The 22,792-nt window shown below is 43.4% G+C and overlaps 1 protein-coding gene across 1 annotated transcript in view; it reads right to left on the reverse strand.

Annotated features, from left to right (window-relative positions):
- The window catches only part of LOC110961801 (anoctamin-1-like), a 113,575-nt gene that overhangs the window by 62,420 nt on the left and 28,363 nt on the right, over positions 1-22,792 (reverse strand). The window contains 5 exon segments of the mRNA XM_022209545.2: positions 8,457-8,521; positions 10,708-10,749; positions 10,997-11,002; positions 11,004-11,053; positions 21,783-21,831. Of these exon segments, the coding sequence (XP_022065237.1) occupies positions 8,457-8,521; positions 10,708-10,749; positions 10,997-11,002; positions 11,004-11,053; positions 21,783-21,831 (212 nt within the window).

Genomic DNA, 22,792 nt, shown 5'->3' on the forward strand with positions numbered 1-22,792 from the left:
TGTAAGACCTGATGGATATTTACACTTCTTCACTCCTTCACGTCTTTCTGAGCTAATTTCAACAGTTTCTTCTTCTAAATCATCGACATGTCTTTTAGACCCTATCCCAACTAGAATATTCAAACAGGCTTCAACCTTTAATCATTTCTCCTATCTCAGATTTGATCAATCTCTCTCTAGTAACAGTCTATGTACCACAAGCTTTTAAGGTTGCTGTAATCAAACCTTTACTTAAAAAGAAGACTATTGATCCAAATGTTTTAGTTAACTATCAATCTATAGCCAACCTCCCATTTATCTCTAAAATTCTTGAGAGAACTGTTTCAAATCAATTATGTGAACATTTACAAAGGAATAGTTTATTTGAAGAGTCTCAGTCTGCTTTCAGAGTGCATCATGGCACAGAAACAACTCTGGTGAAAGTCACTATTGACCCTGTCATAGCATCAGATAATGGACTGGTCCCTGTACTTGTTGGACACTAGTGTGGCATTCAACACCACTGACCAAACACTGACAAACTTTCATTACATCTGTTAAAGTGTGGTTTTTCATACAAAAAATGAGTCCATATTCTTTGCCCCGACCCAACGAGGTGGGCTTTTATTGAACTGCGTGCACAATATTAAATCAGTGCCTTCCTCTCCGGTGGCTTGTACACATACATAAGCACTCGTTCGCCCTCTAGTGGCAGGTCTAATGTGAACAATGCTTTACAATATCACATATTGTTACATCCTTTGTCGTTTTGAAAACTTTTTTTTTCTTTTTATGGCCACATTAAAGAGCGCAAACAAGTTCGTATTGGCTTTTCTTAACAAACATTAACAAATATACAAACATTGTCTTTTAACACATGACCAAAACAGACAATGCAATAAAAGTGCATTTCAACGTGTGCATTTTTTCTATATGTACTTTAAATACCTTCTCAAAAATAAACAATGCTGTTTCTGAACATTTTTTTTTTAACCTTTACTTTTCCCCCTCTTTCTGTTAAGTAGTAAAGTCTTTGTACTGCTGCGGCTGACGGACAGCTCTACCACTTCTGGTTGTCACAGATCCAGTAGAGGTATCATTTTGAGTGTTTGGTTGGGACGGTTGATCCTCTGTTTGGGTATCTTGCCGGTCCACAGTCTCTACATCGACAGGTCCTGTTCGAGGTACACCGTGAGCACGTCTGAGGTGTCTACGATTCCTCCTGAGAACTGCTCCCGAATCCATTTCAATCTCATAGGCTCTCAAGTCCACAGGTCTTTTCACTTTGCCCAGCCTCCATTTAGTGTGAGGCTCAAATGGCTGTACTCTGACAATGTCACCTGGTTGTAGAGCATCTAGATCTCTAGCAGAACGGTTGTAGTAGTCACACTGACGCATTTGGTTGTCGAACAATGCCTGTTCTGTGTGGGTGACTTATGCAGGATAAGGCTGTTCTTTGCTGGCAAAAGCGTCCTTGTGCGGCGGCTCAGCAGTCTCTGCGCTGGGCTGCTGTCCAGTCCTTGTGAAGGTGTGTTGCGATGGTCCAAGAGTGCAAGGTAGGGGTCTTGTCCAGAAGCTTTGGCTTTGTGTAACAGTCTCTTTGTAGTTTTCACAGCAGACTCTGCTTTGCCGTTACTTTGTGGGTAACCTGGTGATGAGGTTTTGTGTTCAAACTCCCATAGCTGGCTGAATCTCTGGAACTCGTGGGATGAATATTGAGGTCCATTATCAGAGACTACTGTGTTTGGAATGCCATAGCGAGCAAAATGTGCTTTTAGCTTCTTAATCACTGTAGTAGATTTTGTATCTGGCAGAAAATCTATTTCCCAAAAGTTGGAATAATAGTCAACTGTTACATGGTAGTTCTTGTTGTCAAATTGAAATAAATCAACACCGACCTTGGCCCATGGCCTGTTTGGCACATTGTGTGGATTTAGAGTCTCTCTGCGCTGCTTGTCGTCTACTGACCTGCAGATATCACAACGAGCAATATGTGTCTTTATATGGTCGTTCATGCCAATCCAATAGACACATTCTCTGGCTCTCCGAAGATATCCTTCTGCACCTAGATGAGAGAAATGCAGGCGGCGGGTGATGTCTTTCTGCAGGGAAGAGGGAATCACTGCACGTTCACCACGAAACACAATGCCATTCTGGTGACTTAGTTCTTCCTGAAATGAGAAGTAAGGTTTGAGGTCCCATGACAACAATCTTTTGTCTGTCGGCCAACCCTGCTTCATCATTTGTATTACAGCTTGAAGAGTTTTGTCATCTTTTGTAGCTGTTCTGATCTGGCTCAGACTGTCACTTGAAATGGGTAAGTGTTGCACCATATTAACAGTCTCTATTTCCCCTTCCACAGAGCCTTGGTTTGAGCTTTCTGGGAGATATGCTCTGCTTAAGGTGTCTGCCAGTAACATGTCTTTGCCAGGAACAAACACTACAGTCACATCATATTTCTGAATCCGTAACATCATTCTTTGAAGTCTCTTGGGTCAACAACAGTTTCTTCACTACGGTCTCGAATGGCTTATGGTCAGATTGGACCGTAACTTTACGTCCATATGTGTACTGATGAAACTTTTCCATACTGAACACCACAGCTAGAAACTCTTTCTCAATCTGGGCATAGCCTCGCTCAGTCTGTGTGAGGGCTCTGCTCACATAGGTTATAGGCTTACCCTTTTGCATGAGTGCTGCACCCAAACCAGTGTCTGATGCATCACATTGTACTACCAGGTCCTCCTCCGGGCAGTAGTACTTCAGAACAGGAGCATCTGCAATAGTCTTTTTTAGTGTCACAAAAGCATTCTCGTGCTGCTCTGTCTAGTCCCAATCCGCGTCTTTGTGGGTCAACTGTCTTAATACTTCACAATGGTCTGAAAGGTGTGGGCAAAACTTAGCCAAGTAATTTACCATACCTAACAGTCTCTGTACTACTTTTATGTGGGAATGTGGCCTTTTATTTACTTTGATTTTCTTTATTTGCATGATTATTTGGTGTGTTTTTTTTTTTTGCAGTTTGTTGTGAAATTATTTGCTTGATTTCTGTGTTAGTTTGTCAATTTGCATGTTTTGTTGTGCTGTTTTTCTTTGCATATTCCTTTTTTTTTTCCCCTTGTTTCTAATGAGTTTAGGCCATGCCCACTACCTGCCGGCATGTAGCAGAACAGACTGTGGACATTGATTGAGCGCACCTGGTGCCAATCAGTTGATTACGCAGGACTGAACCTGGGGCAATGACAGCAAACAAAAGAGACAATCAGACGAAGACTGGAGAGCAGGAGCGGGAAAGGACAGAGAGAGGAGGAATGGGCAGCGTGGCAGCGGGGTGAGCCGCAGGGCGCGTGGCGGTGTGAGCCGCAGTGGCGAGCCGCAGACGGACAGGCAGTGCAGCGGCGGCAGAAGCAGCGGTATACGACAGCGTGCAATGGGCAGCATGATAGATAACCGGGCAGAAGCGACGGTGAATGGCGGTCTGTAACGAGCACCATGGAAGACCATTAGGCTGAAACAAGGGCGCACAGCACCGGCACAGAGGCAGGACGACCGAAGAGCGAGAGAGAGACGCACGGGAGCCGTAAAGTGGGGCCAGGTCTGGAACGCACGGCGGTGCTCAACGCGTGTTTGCGGCATACTGGGCGGCTTGGATATCGCCGCCCAGACCCGGTGAGTCGCCACACACGGGAGGGAGACGCGTGGGTCCTGTTATTACTTCCCCCACTGGCAGATCCTCTCTTTCTCCCAGGCTCCAGAGCCTGCGTGATCGCGAGGCGCAGCGCCGTGGCCCCGGAGGACTGGAGAAGCTCCCCTCAACCCCCGTCAGAGAGAAGGCCCTGCATGACGAGTCCAGTGGTCACCCATTCCGTAGTGACCTGATTTTAAGAACTTTTAGCCTGTTAGCTTTTTATTGGTACTTTTAACGTTATTTTTTTGGATAAATAAATTGATTGGAATAGAGAAAAATTGTTTTACCCTCTGTTGATATGCACTGCTCACCTCTGGGTTAAGAACCTCTTTTAAAACGGGTCCTAGTCCCTTACTAGGTGGCGTTGTCAGTTTTAATTGTTTGTAATCCAAACTTCCCAATTTAATTCTATTTTAAAGGCTTTAATCTGAGACACATACCCCATTCGGCCGTGACATTTACATCTGTCGGTCTCGGCATTTGTTCTATGGCACGAACTTTATCTGGATCCACTTTCAGTCCATTTGCTGTCAGGCGGTGCCCAATGTACATGCACTCACTTTGTCTCAGTTTGAACTTGTCTGGGTTCAGTTTAATGTTCTTTTGTCTGCACCGCTCCAGGAACCGTTTCAGCTTCACATCATGGTCTTGTTCTGCCGCTTCCTGAGTCTCACCCTGACCTGTAATGAGCACATCATCAGCAATAATGTACAGACCAGGTAACCCGTCCAGTGCTTGGGTCAGTTTTCGCTGGAACACCTCAGGTGCCGGACTTATTCCCATGGGCATTCTTAGCCATCTGTAGAGGCCAAATGGAGTGGAGAATGTAGTGAGATAGCTGGATTTCTCTTCGAGCTTAACATGCCAAAATCCACTTTTGACATCACACACTGTGAACACTTTAGCTTTTGACATGTCTGGGAGTACATCTTCAATGGTTGGTAGTGGGAAGTGACTGCGCTTGAGTGCCTTGTTGAGGGGCTTTGGATCAATGCATACTCTGGGTTTACCGTTTTGCTTTTGCACAACCACCATGCTACTGATCCAGTCCGTGCTACAGTCCACTGGTGTGATAATACCTCTGTGCTGCAGATCCTGAAGCTCCTCTTTCAGTGGCTTCATCATGGCAACCGGAACACGTCGCTTTGGGAGCTGCACAGGTTTCACACTCTCATCCACTTGCATTTTGTAGTCTCCTTCCAGACACTCGTCTCCTGTGAACACATCTGAATAGTCTTTCTTTATTTGTTCCATTGTCCATTGTCCCTTTGTGTCTTTCTCTGTTGTCACAATACTGTCAATGGCCATAATTTTTTCAGATTGCACCTTTATGAGTTTCATAGCCTCACTAGCCCTCTTACCAATGAGTGGCACAGTGCAACCTTTGTCAACAATCTGAAACTCTAACCTGTACAGTTTTTGATTTCTGGGGTTTCTTAGTTTCACTTTACATGTACCTAGTGGCTTCACTTTGCTTCTGTTATACATCACTAACACAGTCTTTGTATCCTCAAATTTAACATCTGTGTTTAGCATGTTAATAGGCAAAACATTACATGTTGCTCCACAATCAATCTGAAATTTTACCATTTCTTTCCTGAGGAGCATGCCTGCAAACAGTTGAGTATCTTTACTTTTGTTAGAGTCTATAACATGAACATTTTTCACTTTCTGTTACATCTGTAACACACAGTATGTCCTCATAATCACTTTCATATTCCATTACCTTGTGCACTGCTTTTTTCTTCTTTGGTTCAATGCGGGCTTTACACATAGCCGCAAAGTGGTTATCCTTACCACACTTTTTGCATTTCTTTCCAAATGCTGGGCATTTGGCTTTGCTCTTCTCGTGTGTCTTGCCGCAAAACTTGCAATCCACGGAGTTGTCCTTCTGCTTGAAGTGCGAAGTTCCCTGCACTGTGTGAACTTCTTCCACCGCGTGTCCCGCAATGGCCTTGCAGCGACAGCTCCGCTGCTCTACACAGTTGAATGCAGGTGTCCAAAGTCATGGCTTTCTCCCGCAACAGTCTCTCTCACATGTTACTGTTGTTAATCCCACACACGATTCTGTCACGAATGAGTGAGTCTATTAAAATCCCAAAGTTGCATGTTTTTGCTAGCAACTTGAGTTCAGTAACATAGCCATCAATGGATCCACTGGTACCTTGATTTCTTGTGAAGAATTTGTACCGCTCCACTGTCTCATTCACTGTAGGACTGCAGTAGTGGTCAAACTTCTCGATAATGTCCTTTATCTTCCAGTCCGACTGCGCTGTGTCTCCCATTAACGTGTCAAGTAGCTCTCTGCCACTCTCACCGACCAGATAACCGAAGAGTCTGACCCTCTTCTTCTCGTCATCCTCGGCCACAGTTAATCCAACATACAGTTCAAACTCATCTCTCCACGATTTCCATGTTTTTGCCAGGTTACTGGAGTCAAGACACAACGTCTGCAGAGGTCTTAGTCCGTCCATGCTGCTAGCATTAGCCCATGCACTCAATGCTAATCTTGGCTAACTGTTAGCACTTCACCGTCCTTGGACTTCTCCTGTGCCGTCGCAGCAAACAACTGAAAACTTGGGCCGCTGCCACCACTGCCGCTGTCACCATGTTAAAGTGTGGTTTTTCATACAAAAAATGAGTCCATATTCTTTGCCCCGACCCAACGTGGTGGGCTTTTATTGAATTGCGTGCACAATATTAAATCAGTGCCTTCCTCTCCGGTGGCTTGTTCACATACATAAGCACTCGTTCGCCCTCTAGTGGCGGGTCTAATGTGAACAATGCTTTACAATATCACATATTGTTACAACATCAACTAGAACATTCTATTGGCATTAAAGGGACAGCACTGGACTGGTTTAAATCTTACTTATCAGACAGGTTCCAGTTTGTTCAGGTTAACAATGACTCTTCTGAGAAAACTAAGGTTAATCATGGAGTTCCACAGGGTTCTGATACAGGGTTCTGATACTGTTCACATTATACATCCTTCCTTTAGGCAATATTATTAGGAAGCACTGTATTCATTTCCATTGTTATGCTGATGACACTCAGTTTTATTTATCTGTGAAGCCATATGAAACTAATCAGCTAGCCGGACTGCAGGATTGTTTTCAGGACAAAAAGACCCAGACGACCAGTAATTTCCTGCTAAATTGAGACAAGACTGAACCTATTGTATTGTCCCCAAACATCTCAGAAACTCGCTTTCAAAGCATATAGTTACTCTGAATGGCATGACTTTGGCCTCCACTTCTACTGTGAGAAACCTCTTAGGTTTTTCTTTTTTTTAAAAATCAGGACACGTCCTTTACCTTGCACATAAAACAAGTCTGTAGAACTTCCTTGTTTCACCTGAGAAACATTGTAAAAACCAGGAACATCCTGTCTCAGTCCCTGCATTTGTTACTTCCAGGCTTCACTATTGCAATTCCTTACTAACAGGATGTCCCAATAGCTCTCTGAAAAACCTACAGTTGATCTAAAATGCTGCAGTGAGAGTACTGACGGGAATTAGCAAGAAAGATCATATTTCTTTTATACTGGCTTCACTTCATTGGCTTCCCGTGAAATCTAGAATAGAATTCAAAATCCTTCTCCTGACATATAAAAGTCTGAACGACCAATCTCCACTGTATCTTAAAAACCTTATAGTACTATATTATCCTAGCAGAACTCCTTGATTTCAGACTGCAGGATTACTTGTGGTTCCTAGTAGCATGGGAGGCAGAGCCTTCAGTTATCAGGCGCCTTGCCTGTGGAATCAGTTTCTGGTTTGACTTCGGGAGGCGGATATCCTCTTTACTTTTAAGACCAGGTTTAAAACCTTCCTTAAAGACAAAGCTTGTAGTTATTGCTGACTCGGGTGACCCCGAGGGAGTCAGGTGGAGTCCTCATGCACAACCGACTTCTTTGTCAATGTCTCTTTGTTGTCCCTAGTTACGCTGCTATCGGCCTAGGCTGCTGGGGGACCTCTCTCGATGCACTGTGACCTTCCCTCATTTCCTATGTATTTACTATCTATACCATTTTAGCATTGCATTCACTCTGTTTCCCCCTGTGTCCTTCTCCAAGTGTCCCTGGTCCCAGAGCTGGATGCTTCTGATCGGCCCTGGTAGACTCAATGCTAATGACTGTTTTGGCCTGAAAGAAGTTCTTCCTGCTCCATGATGAGCAAAAGAAAGGTGTACTGTTGGTACCGTAAAAAATACGGTTAATACATACTGAAAACAAAAATTTACCCAGTGTCTTCCAATTTATACACAGTTCTGTGTAAACGTTTTAGACATTTCAAATGTCCTTCTGCGAGTGTCCCTGGTCCCAGAGCTAGATGTTTCTAATGTGTGGTTGCTGTCCCACCAAATGTCTTAATCTCCATCATATCCACTGTGGGATGTTGCTGCTGCCTTTCCTCCAGCCCACTGCTTCCAGCTGTCCATTTACACCAATCTACCTCTGTTCCTCTCAACCCAGCTGGCTAGCAGTAGATGGGTCCCCCGAAATGAGCTGGGTTCTGCTCAAGGTTCCTTCCCGCTAAAAGGGAGTTTTTTCTTGCTACCGGGCTTGCTCTAGGGGTTCAGGGATATGGATTCTGTAAAGTGTCTTCAGACAATTTGATTTGAAATTGGCACTATATAAATAAAATCTAATTGAATTGAATTGATGCTAAATAATGAACCTTTACCATTTTTGGGTGTGGTACCCTTGCGGGGTATTTATGGTTAGTGCACAGCATCTGACAGCATGACTGGCCATAAATTCAATACCTAAATAAATGTCTTCTTACCGCACAAGTCCGATGGGCTGATACTTGTAGAATACACTGTAGTTTGCCCACTCCTCATACAAAAGCTGCAGAAGACAATTAACAAAAATTAATTGCACTATTTGAACCGCTTTCTTTTAGCCTTTCTATTACATTTTTAAAACAAAACAAAACAAAAAAAACTAATAAACCAAAAATAAAACAACAGTTTGGTAGAGTTCTTGTTTGAGTCAGTAAATTGTTCCCTACTGTTAAACATCAGTTGAAGACATGGCATGTAGTGTAGTATGCCCCCTTTTGTCACGCTCTCGTCTGAGGTGTACACACTGAGACACTGACACACTCAGTGGAAAGCTGGTTTGACACATTTCTTATTTTCTTTACATTTTTTGAATCTTTGTTTGTTCACTTTTACATATTTAAGTGAGTAAGGAATCTGTGTAAACAAAGAAAGAAAATCAAGACAAACATTACCCATTATGCCATGAGAGCGTAGGATAAGTGGCAGAAGTGGTGTAAAATAGAACCAATCAAGAAGAACAAAAACAAATATCTCATCATTTCAAATATCTAGGTTCATGGATAACAGCAGATGGAAGATGTGAAACAGCATTTACAAAAATGAAAAATATACTGACAAATAAGAAAATAACAATTAGCATCTGTATGAGGACTCTCAGCTGTTACATCCTACCAGTTCTGGTGTACGGATGTGAATCTTGGAACACAAATAATAAAATATCAAAGAAAATCACTGTAGCAGAGATGTGGTTTTACAGAGACATGCTACATATATTCTACATGGACAGAATTACTAATGAAGACATTTTAAAAACACTAAACACAAATTTACACTCCCGAACAAAATTTGGAAAGGGCAAGCAACATTTTTTGGACACATCTTAAGGAAGGAGACCCTGGAATATATCATCACATCTGGAAAAATTAACGGGAAGAGAGGACGAGGCAGACAGAGAATGAAAATGACAGACGGACTTACATTATGGCTACACATGGAACAGGCAACAGTCACAATTCAGAGAGCAAAAGATCAACTTGATATATATACCACTTGATATGTATGTATGTATGTATATATATATATATATATATATATATATACACATATATATATATACATATATATATATATATATATATATATATATTGTACATACATATATACACACACACACATATGTCATCATTGCGGTCCATCACTCGTGATATATATATATCACGAGTGATGGACCGCAATGATGACCAGTACCTAAGGAGCTATGTACTCAGACACCATTATGCAACTGCCACACAGCTGCAGGTCTGTTTACGTTTACGAGAAGTGAGGGGTACTAGTATCTCCAGACAAACCATTTGACTCCACCGCTTTGGCTTGAATGCCAGACAACCGTTGCACATGACTCCACTGACACCAAGACACATATATATATATATATATATGTATATGGTCTTTATAGTAACCATATGAATCTGTGGAGACAAATTAATAATATTAATGAGATTTCCTATGTGTCCAGACTTTAAGGACACCTTACACTATTACCATCATACTTAACGGTAGGTACCACGGAGGAGAGAATGTAAGGTAGCGCCAGAGGCAGCCATGCAAGGTACTAGCCTCCCGTTTGGAACAACTTGAAGTTCAGCATTTTGGTATACAAGATCATCAACCCTGCAATTATTGGGCAGCCCTCTCTACCACCTGCACCCCAGCTGGCCACTAGTAATGTGTAAGAGTTTTATTTTTACCATGAGTATTCTATAAGTTTTCCTGGTAACAGGCAGAGGAATCAGATAAATTTTGGTTTTATGTAGTGGCTTCAGATTTAAAAGTGGTGTGATGTGTGGTGGTTACTTGGGGTGTGGTCATCTATAGGTTGGGTTTTAGTAGTGGTTTTCTTTTACAATAGTTATTGTTTTTTATTTGTTTATTTTTTATCCCCAATCATTCCTTCACTTTCTTCTCTATGTGTGTTTTAGCTGGACCAGAAAGAATGATTTCTGGTAAGAATCCAATTTGGCAGCCAATATCAGTCATGTGAACTTCCCATTTATGCTTAAAAACACAAATAACCAACTCCAAGCTGACCCAATTGTATGTATTCTAAATTTAAAACTCCAATCACAACATATATGCTGTGGTGTAAGAGACTATGTACAGTGTGTTCTGCTTCATGTGCAATGTGTATGTGTAATAAAGCTGTACAAAAGTAAACATTAGTTTACCGTAAATTTAGAAATACTTTCTTACTTTTCTGTCATTGGGCTCTGCACTCTCCTCATTAATATCCCCCTGAAAAAGGAGAGAAAAGAAAAAAAAAAACTACAGCATGTTTTTGTACACAGTGACTGGAAGTCAGAGACAAGCTTTAATCGTCTGAGATGGACTAACTTTCAAGACAACAAACAGTAGTCAGGTGTTTGGTTTCATCTTCCAATGATTACAAAATTGTGATATATTACAACAGCTTCCATGCCACTCTTGATATGGAACTACAAGTATCTATAAAAATAATCTGTGCAGCATGAATGCTACTTACGTCATGAAAGAGGATAAGCTGCTGTATATACACCGCTACCAAGGAGACTGGTGATACCTGCAGAATAACATGGGTATTGATATGGTTCTCGTTCCAAGCATTTGTTTCGATGTCTCACTCCCTGCATATTCTTCAGAAGCATTTATCTCATTGGGCCAGTGCCCATTGATCAACGGTGATCAGAATGTTTGTCTGGTAATGACACCTACCCTCGGTAGGTTGTGGCACAACTTTGCATCATTTAAAAGCTTTTCTCATTTTAGAGCAACTCTCAAACTGTTGCACTGAGTAACTAGTTTAACTAGCCAGCTGGAGCTACTCTACCAGTTCAAAATTTGGACACATCTTCTCATTTATTGGTTTTTATTAAGTTATTTTATACATGGTAGATGGTAGAACATGGTAGAACACTGAAGATATCAAAACATCAAAACTATAAAGAATACATGGAATTATGTTGTAAACAAAAAGTTGTTAATCTTCAGTATTAATCTACAATGTAGAAAATAAGACAAATAAATACGAATGACAATGAAATGAAAATGAAGTGATTTAGGGAAAATCTTCCACATTTCAGCATCAGTATTGGTTCCAAAAATATCACAGAGACACATTACATAGTTTGTGTGCCAAAATCACAACAGACCTTTCTCACTCACTTTGCCACACAATTTCAATCTATTTGGCTGCAAAATTACAGGTCCATAAAAAACTTTACTGGCAATGAAAACAGACACTAACAGCTAAGCAGTTAAGAAAGATTAAAGATACTCATCATGCACCCCCCACCCCCACCCCACCCTTAAAAAATATCTGCAGCATCAGGCAGCAGTAGGATCCATATGTGCATCTTCAAAAAAGAGAGAGTTGCTGTATTTGCCCATGGAACAACAAAAGCAGCAACCTAATTAAATTCTAAAAATTATCCCGAAGAGAGCACGCAGAACAAAAAAGTCCAGGTCAGGTTCTGATGGCCAGTCACACTATGTAGGCCTACCTATCTTTACATCAGACACATCACATTGAGTGCTTTTCTTCACCACAGACAGATGAGCAGTTCAATATTTTGTTTTTGTCTCAGCCATCCTCAGGTGAGCCCTGAGCTTTCAGTTCACTAGTTAAGAAATCAGGATAAACTGACTGTTAGTTATTTGGAAAGTTTGATAAGTGCTATTTAGATTTAGTCTGTTATTTGCATTGCTGTGGCATTATATGTCATTGTTGTGTTGTCTAATCGCAAATTATTCGCAAATTTCACATGCATACCACAACTCTCTCACCACTGTGGGGACTATTTCTGCATGAAACGATGAAGAACATTAACAGAAAAATGACCAATGTCTGAAATTGTCAGCACAGACCACTCCTGCATTGCCTATATCCTTGGTTTACTAATCGGCATGGCTCATGACTAGGGATCAGGGGTCTGGAAGGCGCAGTCACATCTCTGCTATTGCTATACGGCCTTCGTCTGGGAGATGAAAAAGGTGTTTGATCACCCCGTTCGAGGCTGGGACGCAGGCCACTGATTTTTCACTCTCCATCAGGGCTCCCAGAGTACGGCAAGAGGTATGTAGTGGAGTTCCCACACCACTGGCGGCAGAGAGTGGCTGAAATGACGTGGCCTGGGTCTCCCACTGAACCTTTGGCCCAACCGTTGTTCGCCTGACGCTCTCCATGGGCAAATGCATGGCCCACGTCCAGAGGAAAACCCCCACTGACCATCATCCCTCTCTGGCAACATCAGGAGCACCTGTCTTTTGCATCCTCCAGCCCTGAACAACCCCTGGCTTTTGGCTTCCCCTGGCTCCGCAACACCACATCCCCAAATCGACTGGGCCTAGGGGTGGTTTCTGACCTGGAGCAAGGACTGCCATGGAACTTGCTTTCACTCAGATCCTGCCCCAGCCAACCCTGTCCCCAAGGTCCTGCCGATTCCTGTAGATCTTTCCAGAGTACCAGTGGAGTATCATGACCTCGCCCTGGTGTTTAGCAAAGATCAGGCCCTGTCCCTACCTCCACACCACCCATATGACTGCGCCATTGAGCTGCTGTCTGGAGCCACCTTACCCTGCAGTCGGTTATATAGCCTGTCCAAGCCCGGGTACGCCACCATGAAGGCCTACATCAAAGACTTCCTGGTCGCCGGCCTGATCTGCCCCTCCTCATCCCATCTGTGCCGGTTTCTTCTTTGTGGACAAGAAAGACAAGACCCTCCATCCCTGCACTGACTACTAGTGGTCTAAACAACAACTAACAGGTCAAAGAGAAACAAATACCCACTCCCTTTGATCAGCGCAGCCTTCACCTCCATGGAGCCACAGTGTTCACGTCAAATTAGACTTCCGGAACCTCTACCACGTGGTCCGACATTAGGAAGGGGGAATGAAATGGAAGACGGCATTTACACCCGCCTGGGGCATTATTAAGTATCCTCATGATGGCCCTTTGGCCTAAACAAGCGCTCCCGCCGTCTTCCAAAACCTGGTGAATGATGTCCCTCTAGGGACTTCCTAAACCGATGTTGTGTTCGTGTACCTAGACCAGGGTCGGCAACCCGCGCTCCGGAGCCGCATGCGGCTCTTTCAGCCCTCTGTTGCGGCTCCCTGTAACTTTGGAAATAAAGTGTTCTGCTTTCAGGCGCGTTTCAATGTATTTTAATATAGAGAGTTTTATTGTGAAATTACCCGCTCTATTTTGACGTGTCACTCCACCGGATGTGCTGTGCCTGTGAGTGAGAGCGCAAAGCTGATGCAGAGAGACAACACGGAGCTTCCGATTCCCACACGTTTCATGCCTTTTTTCTGTTTTAACTCCTGGAGACAGCAAACGCCTGTAGTTTCACATCGTTTTGTACTCAAGAATGGCAAGCCTGTATACTTAAAGCTCCACTCCAAGAAGACACGTCTTGTCTTTGGTCAAAGTACCCATGATAGGGTAATACACGTTACTCGCAAGAACACGGCAGCAGGTCCAGAGAGTCAGAGGAGTGTCGTCTTGGAAATAGGGCAGCGACTTACGGAGAAAAGTTATTAGCTTAAGATAAATAGATAAATAGATTTTACAAGTTAAATAGACATTCGCAAATAGTGATTTTCAGCTAACATTACGTAACGTATGAGGTCCAGGAGCAAAAATGACATTAACCCAAGTAAGATAAATATTAGTGGAAGGACACAATTTTAAAAAATGAATCTATCTAATTAGAGACTTTGTAATTAATTAATCACGACCTGATTACAAGGCATAGAGGTAAAAAAGCGATATATGCAGTGTTGTCTTCATTTTAAATGCCAAAAGGATTTTTGCGGCTCCCGGTGTTTTTCTTTTCTGTGGGAAACGGGTCAAAATGGTCTTTGAGTGTTAAAGGTTGCCGACCCCTGACCTAGACGATGTCCAGACTTCTCCCGCAGCCTGGAGGAATTCACAAGCAACACGTCCACACAAGTCCTGGAGCGCCTCTTAAGGAACCACCACACTTCACGTTCCACGCTTCCACGTTCCATGCTTGGACTGTCTCCTCCTTAGGATACATCCGTGTCTGCGGGAGAGATCAGGATAGATCCTGCCAAGGTCGTGGCAGTTGAAGAGTGGCCCCCAATCTGAGAACCGGAAACAACTGCAGCGGTATCCTCAGGTTCGCCAACTTCTACCACCGCTTCATTCAGAACTACAGCCAAATCACAGCCTCACTTACGGCCCTCACCTCCACAGCCAGGAGGTTTTCGTGGAACCCGGAAGCAGAGAAGGCCTTCCTGGAGCTGAAAGTTTGCTTCGTTACAGCCCGACCGAAGCCATCAGTTCATGGTGGAGGTGGACACCTCAGACACCGGAGATGGGGCCGTACTTTCCCAACGATCGCCAGTGGATAACAAGCTTCACCCTGTGCCTTCTTTTCCAGGAAGCTATCGCCTGCGGAAAAGAACTACGGCATTGGCAACAGGGAGCTCCTGGCGGTGAAACTGGTGCTGGAGGAGTGGCAGCACTGGTTGGATGGGCAGAGCAGCCATTCCTGGTGTGGACAGATCACAAAAATCTCAAATACATCCAAACAGCCAAAAGGCTGAACTCCTGACAAGCCCAGTGGGCCCTCTAGTTTGGTTGGTTCAGTTTCACCTTGTCCTACCGTCCTGACTCCAGTAATATAAAACCAGATGCACTGTCCCGCCTGTACACCAAAGAAGAGACCACTGAGGAGTCGGAACCCATCCTGTCTTCCTGGTACCTAGGTCTCACCTGGGAGATTGAATCCACAGTTCGGCAGGCTCAGGAACAGCAACCTGACTCCTGGGAGCCCACCCCCCCAAAAAAACCCTGTTCATTCTGGACATCTCCCGATCCACTGTACTCAAGTGAGCACACTCCAACCACCTAACCTGCCACCCAGGGGTATCCCACACTGTCTCTGTGCTGTGCCAAAGGTTCTGAATGGCCCTCTACGGACCCCAGGATACCGTAAGTTCGTCTCTGGTCCGCCCCCTCCAATGGCAACACTGTAAATACTGACGATAGTCAACCATTTCTCCAAGTCTGCCCACTTCCTGCCTCTGCCCAATCTTCCAACAGCTCAGGAGACAGCCGACCTCCTGGTAACTCATGTATTTCGGCCTCATAGGCATCCCGGTAGACACTGTCTTCAGATCGAGGGGCCCCAACTCACTTCTCAGGTCTGGAGGGCATTCTGCTCAGGCTGGCGGGGTCAGTCTTACCTCTGGATTAAATCTCCAGAGTAATGGCCAGATGGAGCGGCTGGACAAGAGCTGGAGGCCACCCTGCGCTGTGTCATTACCAAAAACCCCGACCACCTGGAGCACACGGATCCCCTTGGGTGGAGTATGCACATAACACTCTCCCAAACACCAGGAGGAGGACATTGCCGTCCCATCAGTAGCTGCTCATCTCTGCTGCTGCGCTTGGACCTGGTGCCAGGCACACGCCACCTTGTTGAGGACTTCTAGGAAGATCCAGGACGCAGGCTAACCGGCACCGCTCCACAGCCCCCAACTATGCTTCTGAACAGAAGGTGTGGCTCAGGGTCAAGGACCTGATGCTGTGGGTTGAATCCAAGAAACTCGCTCCCCACTTCATCGGACCATTTGAAGTCGAGTGTGTGTTCAACCCCTGCCGCTGTCCAGCTTAAACTTCCCCTGCTCCAGCGAGTACATCCATTTTTCATGTCTCTCAGCTCAAACCCGTCCAGATAAGCTTTTAGCTCGCCCCTGTACCTATGCCACCACCACCCAGGACCCTAAGGGATCACCACATCACTGTCTGAAGACTGTTGGATGTGCACCGTTGTGGCAAGGGCATGCAGTACCTCGTGGACTGTGAGGGCTATGGACTCGAGGTGCATTGCTGGATCCCTCGCCGGCAGATTCTGGAACCCAGCTTGATCTCTGACTTCCACCGCCAACATCCAGAAGGTGCCCATCATGTGCCAGTAGGCGCATGTAGGGAGAGGGGTACTGTCAGGGCCCTCTCACCAGTCCCAACATCTGCCCCAACCTGACTCCCTCCCTTTCCTTCACCTCTTTTCCATCCCTTTCCCCTCCCTCTCTGCTCTGCTCTTGCTCTCCTCTGTGCTGCTTTTTTGTTGCAGCTGCAGCACAGCACACTTGTATGATCGTCTCTGCTATGAAGACCGGTTCTTCACTCCCTGCCAGATCATTGCTTATGCCTCCTGCAGTTAGTGCTTGGCTTTATACAGTTTATGCACGTTCTGCTCAGTGTTTTTTCTAACCCTGTCTAATCGCTGTTTTCTCTTGCCACAGTTCTGTTGGCTGCTCTGCCTGGCTCTGGTCCAGCCCACTGGACCAGATGATCAGTGAAAATCCTGCTTCTGCCTCTGGATCTCCCTGCCCACTTCTGTCTTGCCGGCTGCTCGCCGGACATGCCGCATCTCCCTCTCCTGAAGAGGGATCGGCTTTCTTCTGGCTCATGCTCCAGACGCCACCACTATTTTTCCGCCTCTGCCGCTCTCTGCCGCAGCGTCGGCAGAGCGTCCTCCTGGGACTGCCGGTCCTGGAAGCCCGCACCCAACCCCACTATTCCTTCCCCGTTTGGAGTTTAGTTTATTCCCTTAGTTATCTTAGCCTACTGTTAATTTTTATTATTGAATTCATAGCTAATCCCATTTATTCCCACAGTTAGTTCATTTTAATAATTCTCACCAGCCTGGTTTGTTCAGCTTAAATTCTTTGGAATAAATTTTGTTGTTTTTTTTTGCATCCTCATCTGTCTCCTGTTCCATGCACCTTCACTTGGGTTCCATTCTCTACGCCGTGACAGAAATACTGGAATGCCGTCACCTTAACAGATTGCTGAGCATGCTGAAACATTTTCATGCCCCATATCTGAAGAGATTTTGAATTATTTGATCTTCATCATAGACTAAAACATTCACCAACTAACCATTCCATTGTTCAGTCATCAGCTAACACCACTCTTAACATTTAGCCCACCATACAATGTGCTTCCTTTCTTAATTTGCACTTCAGTCTCAAAATGAATGCTAAACCCCCCATACACCAGAGAGAAGGAGACTCGGTGATTGACTGTGTGTCTGTGACAAGATATCAAGTCATGACTCACACCAGGTTTATTTTGTGCTGCCCTTTATGGGGCAGCCATGACTTAGGTGGGAGAACAGGCTGTCCACGGTGGAGTGTGTTACCTACTAATTGTTAGCCAAGTGGGTCAGTATCGTTGCCCCCTCCATATGCCAAGTTTCTTTGGGGCAAGAATGGTAGGTGGTATGTGAGGATGGTGTGTGAATGATTGAATGACAAAAGCACTTTGTAGAACCTAGCTCAGGTTAAAAAGGTATTATATGGGCGCTATAGATGATTTACAATTTACCTTGGCTGGCTGCCACTGCTATGTGCAGAGCAGCACCAGCCCATTCTAGGTGGAGGGAAAAGAGACATTGTTGCAGGGACAGCAGGCCCTGTCCTGTATGCAAGTCACACATGCACACTGCCATGTTCTTGTTTCATAGCATGTTTCATTGTGGCATCTAGACCTAAGGTCATGGAACCAGCTACAGTCAATAAATGAAAACACAATAAACAACTCTGCAGTGGTTCTACTTCTGGAACAGGCTTTGGCCCTTCTAAAGATGTGAACCATCACAGAATTTGTCAGTGTACCTCACATATGCCAAGTATGAGGTGCACTGTGTATTGTCGTCAAGTGTCACATACTACATTTTGCCACTAGATGGCCCCTAACACATTTATCATAGATTAAGATGTAGTAGAGTTTTTATTCACCTGCTATAAGACATGGGCTTTTTTCCAAATTGACCAAATTTCAACATTTTTTGTTGAACAGCTTATTTTTAAAATGTGTTCTCTATCTTGACCTGTTTGAGAAAGTTACAATACTTTTTTTTGTGAATTTCTCAGCTATTAATGTTGGCACCAGGGGAAAAAAGAACTGCAAAAAACAAGACTACCTGGATGTATTGGCTGAAATATCATATCAGTTAGATCAATATCAATGAGATCTTATAGTTATTTTGTATTTTTTCCATCTTGATGTTATGACGCATTCACCATGGTTCTTTTCCTGGTCTTCTAGTTACAAATTTTAAGCGATCAGTTGCATACAGCTGGAGTACTCCCATCCCATTCACCTATATCATCTCGCTTAATCCTCATTAGGGTCATGGGGGGCTGGAGTCTATCCCAGCTGACTTAGGGTGAAGACATGGAACCCCTGGACAAGGTCCACCAGTTCTAATCAAAAGGCTACACAATAAAGACAAACAAATCAACAGCTTACATTCCACGCTACAGACAATTTAGATGCACCAGTTAACCTCAGCATAATTTTTGGGACTGTGGGAAGGAAGCCTGGGAAAACACCCACATATGCACAGGGAGAACATGCAACTCCATGCAGAAAGATTCCAAGGCCCAGGCTGGGACGTGAACCAGAGATCTTCTAGCTGCCAAGTGCAGTGCTACCACCTGTGCAGCCCCAGCTGAGTACAGTACTGTCAGTTTTATTTTGTTAGATTTTTTCTGTATATAATATCAGTCTGATACTGTAAATGTATCAGACTGATCCTGTTACAGGATGTTCTTTCCTTCCTTCAGTCAGAATGGTCATAGAGAGGCACAGACCTGCCCTCTCTGGTGTGTCTCATGTGACCTTTTTTCAGAAAAAAATGTGCAGCAGTCAATTGCAAAAAGAGAAAATATTTTTGTGATTTAGGTTGCTCCACGAATTGCAGATATGGTGTTTTTCAGTTTAACCTTTAGTCCCTGAGCCGTTTTTGAGGCACCTCCACAGCCAGGCGGGGGCTGTAGGGACTAAGGGGTTAAAAGTTGAAAATAGTTGTAACAGTGATATACTAAATTAATTTTGTGTGAAACGATTCAGCAAACTACATCTGTAATCTCATTCTATATACATGCATAACCAACACTAATATGGCTACTACTTTGGCACTTAAAATTAAGAGATCTAAATCACTGCAAGTCTGGCCAAGAGAGAGAAGGCTGTAGGTGTGTGAAAGGTGAGCTAGCAGAGCTGTTTCCATGAGTGTAACATAAATTAACCCAACATTATGTTTATAGTATTAAAAGCCATTGATAATTTTAAACATTAGACAACTTGATCTACCACAGCTAGACATGAAGTAAAACAGTATAACTTAACATTGAAACAGACTACAAAACAGTGTAGAAATCTGTCTAAGTATCTGTTCATTCATGTACATAAGTATACAACAGAATGAGTTCTGTATCAGGTATAGTATTGCTTTGCAACTAAGTTAAACTCTTCTGTAAATAAATAAAGCTGACAGTTTAGATGTCATCTACTATTGGCAAACACAAGCCTCACAGTAGGAAGTCAATGCAACTAAAGTCAGTAATGTTTTAAATATTTTAATACTCTATATGTCCACCTTTATGTTTGGTGACAGTCTTCAGTTCACAGAGGACACCAGTGTTACACTAGTTTCTGGAGATATGCTGTCATTGTTAACATTTTTTCCAGTTTTGCTAGAGAGGTTGTGTTGCTTTATTGTTCTCTTTAAAATGCCCTAAAGTTGTTCTGTTGGATTCAAATCAGGCAAAACACATGGTCAGGTCACAGTTTGGATTATTGTTCTTCTTCGAGCACAATGTCTGTTGCATCATTTTAGGAGATGACTCTCATTAGTGGTACTATGGATTGTTTTGTACTTCCCCATTGCTGCTACAGTTGTGTTTTGACTAATTTTATCAAAGATCTTCATGTATCCTTTTCCATTTTTGTGAAGTCTCACCTTCTGATTTTTTCAGTTTCTTTGGCAATTGTCTTCCATGCGAAACATGATATAGATATACCAAATTGGACACAGGAACTAAAAACGTTCTTGTATTCACATTTTTTTAAAACTTCATTTTATAGGTTTAGCTATTTTGTACACCTGGAATTTGATAGTCCTGGAAGATAAGGGCTTCTATTTGAACTTTTCATCCATCATCCATCCATCCATCCATCCATCCACTATCTATACATAGCTTAATCCTCATTGGGGTCACGGGGGCTGGATAGTATGCCAGCTGACTTAGGGTGAAGACAAGGGACACCCTGGACAGGTCAGTCTATCACAGGCCTTCACATAGAGACAAACAATCACACTCATTTTCACATTCACACCTATGGACAATTTAGAATTATCAGTTAACCTCAGCATATTTTGGACTGTGGTAGGAAGCCACAGAACCCAGAGAAAACCCACACATGCAAAGGGAGAACCTGCAAACTCCATGCAGAAGATCCCAGAAGTGAGGACGCAAACTGGGGACCTTCTAGCTACAAGGCGAAAGTGCCAACCACCATTTCACTGCACAACCATGAACTTTTTCAGTCTGTTGTCATTTATTTGTGCCTTTTCTCCACCATTTTGTGCTTTTGTGACACTTGTGGTTATTCACAACACAATGTTTGATTGTGGTAATGCCTCAATAATTTTAGTGATTTCAAGAGTTGCATCCATCTTGTCGGCATTTCACAGTTATTGTCTTTACTTAAATCATTAAATTAATATAACTTGTTAACTATTACCCAACGGTCTCTTTCTATCCTTTCTATCCTTGTCTGTTTTATGTGCTAGATTGCAGCAGTGGAGACAGCTGCTCTGGATTTGAGCAGAATCCACCTGCTGCAACCACAATCAAACCTCTATCAAGTACATAGCACTTTCTCTTCAGACTATAAACGCTGTTCATACTCCTGCATCAGTCACAGTTGATATATAGTTTTGTATTTACTGTTCTATTGAGGAGGCGGCACAGTGGGAGGTGGTTAGCACTGTCACCTCACAACTGGGAGCTGAGAACAGATCTTAAGAAGCAAATCACTGACAACCATGTTAGTGTGCCCCCTGTGGCTAATCAGAATCATGTTGGGCCAGGTACTCAGATCCCGCCCTCTGAATCAACGCATTGACAGAATATCTTTCTCTTAATTTTCCATTTTTAAATCCCACATTTCATTGGTTGCTCATCTCAAACTATAATTATCAAAACAAATGTAATTTTTAAAAGTGTATATTTACTGCATGTTTATCGCGCATCAGTATAATGAAAGTACACTTTAAGAAAACAACTGAATTTTAGAAATTTTTGTTTTCAGTTTGTTAATTCAAAATCCAATCTTCTATTTGACACAAACTTAAAATGTAAGCAGATACTAGTGACTTGAGTTATGATTAGATTAGCGAACAGAATGGCACAGTAATAAAAACTTGTTTTTTATTGCTTGTCCTGCATTGATTCAAACTTACCCATGCTGTACTTGGCCTTGCATTTAGTTCTTTTAAGTATTTCAAATACCTGAAAAGAGTGAACAAACAGAACTTAACTTGTTTTATCATGCTGCAGAATATTATCTTCATAGAGAATACTGAAGTGTAATTTTAGTAATCAACACATCCTAAGAATTCCAAGGGCCAAAACAAAGGGCAGTTGCCTTCTACTGTAGACATTTCCTGCAAAAGGCCTCCTCAGTTCTAACTGGCTGATGGGAAGTTCCAGGTATTTATTCTCACCAACAAGGTTCACGGATCATGAACTTTTAATGACTTAAGACTCACATTCTTCAAAATGTGAACAACTCTGTCTGATTCAAATTGTGAAAGCCGGTTCTCTGTCATTCAAGGCTTCCCCTCCACCCAGAGATATATGGAATATATATCTCTATTGGAGAGCCTGAATCCTTGGGTCAGGTCCATCCATCCATCCATTCTCTACACACCGCTTTATCCTCACAAGGGTCACGGGGGTGCTGGAGCCTATCCCAGCTGTCTCGGGCGAAGGCAGGGGACACCCTGGACAGGTCACCAGTCTGTCGCAGGGCTACGTATACAGAGAAACAATCACACTCACATTCACACCTATGGGCAATTTTAGAGTAATCAATTAACCTCAGCATATTTTTGGATTGTGGGAGGAAGCCGGAGAGCAGGCGTAAACTAACCGTGACGTCACCCGTTGGTTTCAACGCTGAGAAAATGAAGCCCGGATTTTGCTACTTCCTGGTCGCCATTTTGGATTTTTTGGAGCCAGTGACGTAAAAAGTGTCATCAAACAGGCTGGACCGGAGAGCAACTCGGGGCAGGACCAGTCAATGGGACTATCAATCAAGTATAGCCACGCCCCCTGGCTCCGCCAACTTTAACGATTTATTTAAAATTCAGTATTGATTTATTTAAGATCAGCCACCTGATCTCTGATTGTGACCATGAAAACTAAGGGAAAAAAATCCTGAGCTGTAGAAAATCGGTCTATCAAATTT

This window comes from Acanthochromis polyacanthus, chromosome 8, assembly GCF_021347895.1.
Source record: "Acanthochromis polyacanthus isolate Apoly-LR-REF ecotype Palm Island chromosome 8, KAUST_Apoly_ChrSc, whole genome shotgun sequence".
Lineage (NCBI taxonomy): Eukaryota > Metazoa > Chordata > Actinopteri > Pomacentridae > Acanthochromis > Acanthochromis polyacanthus.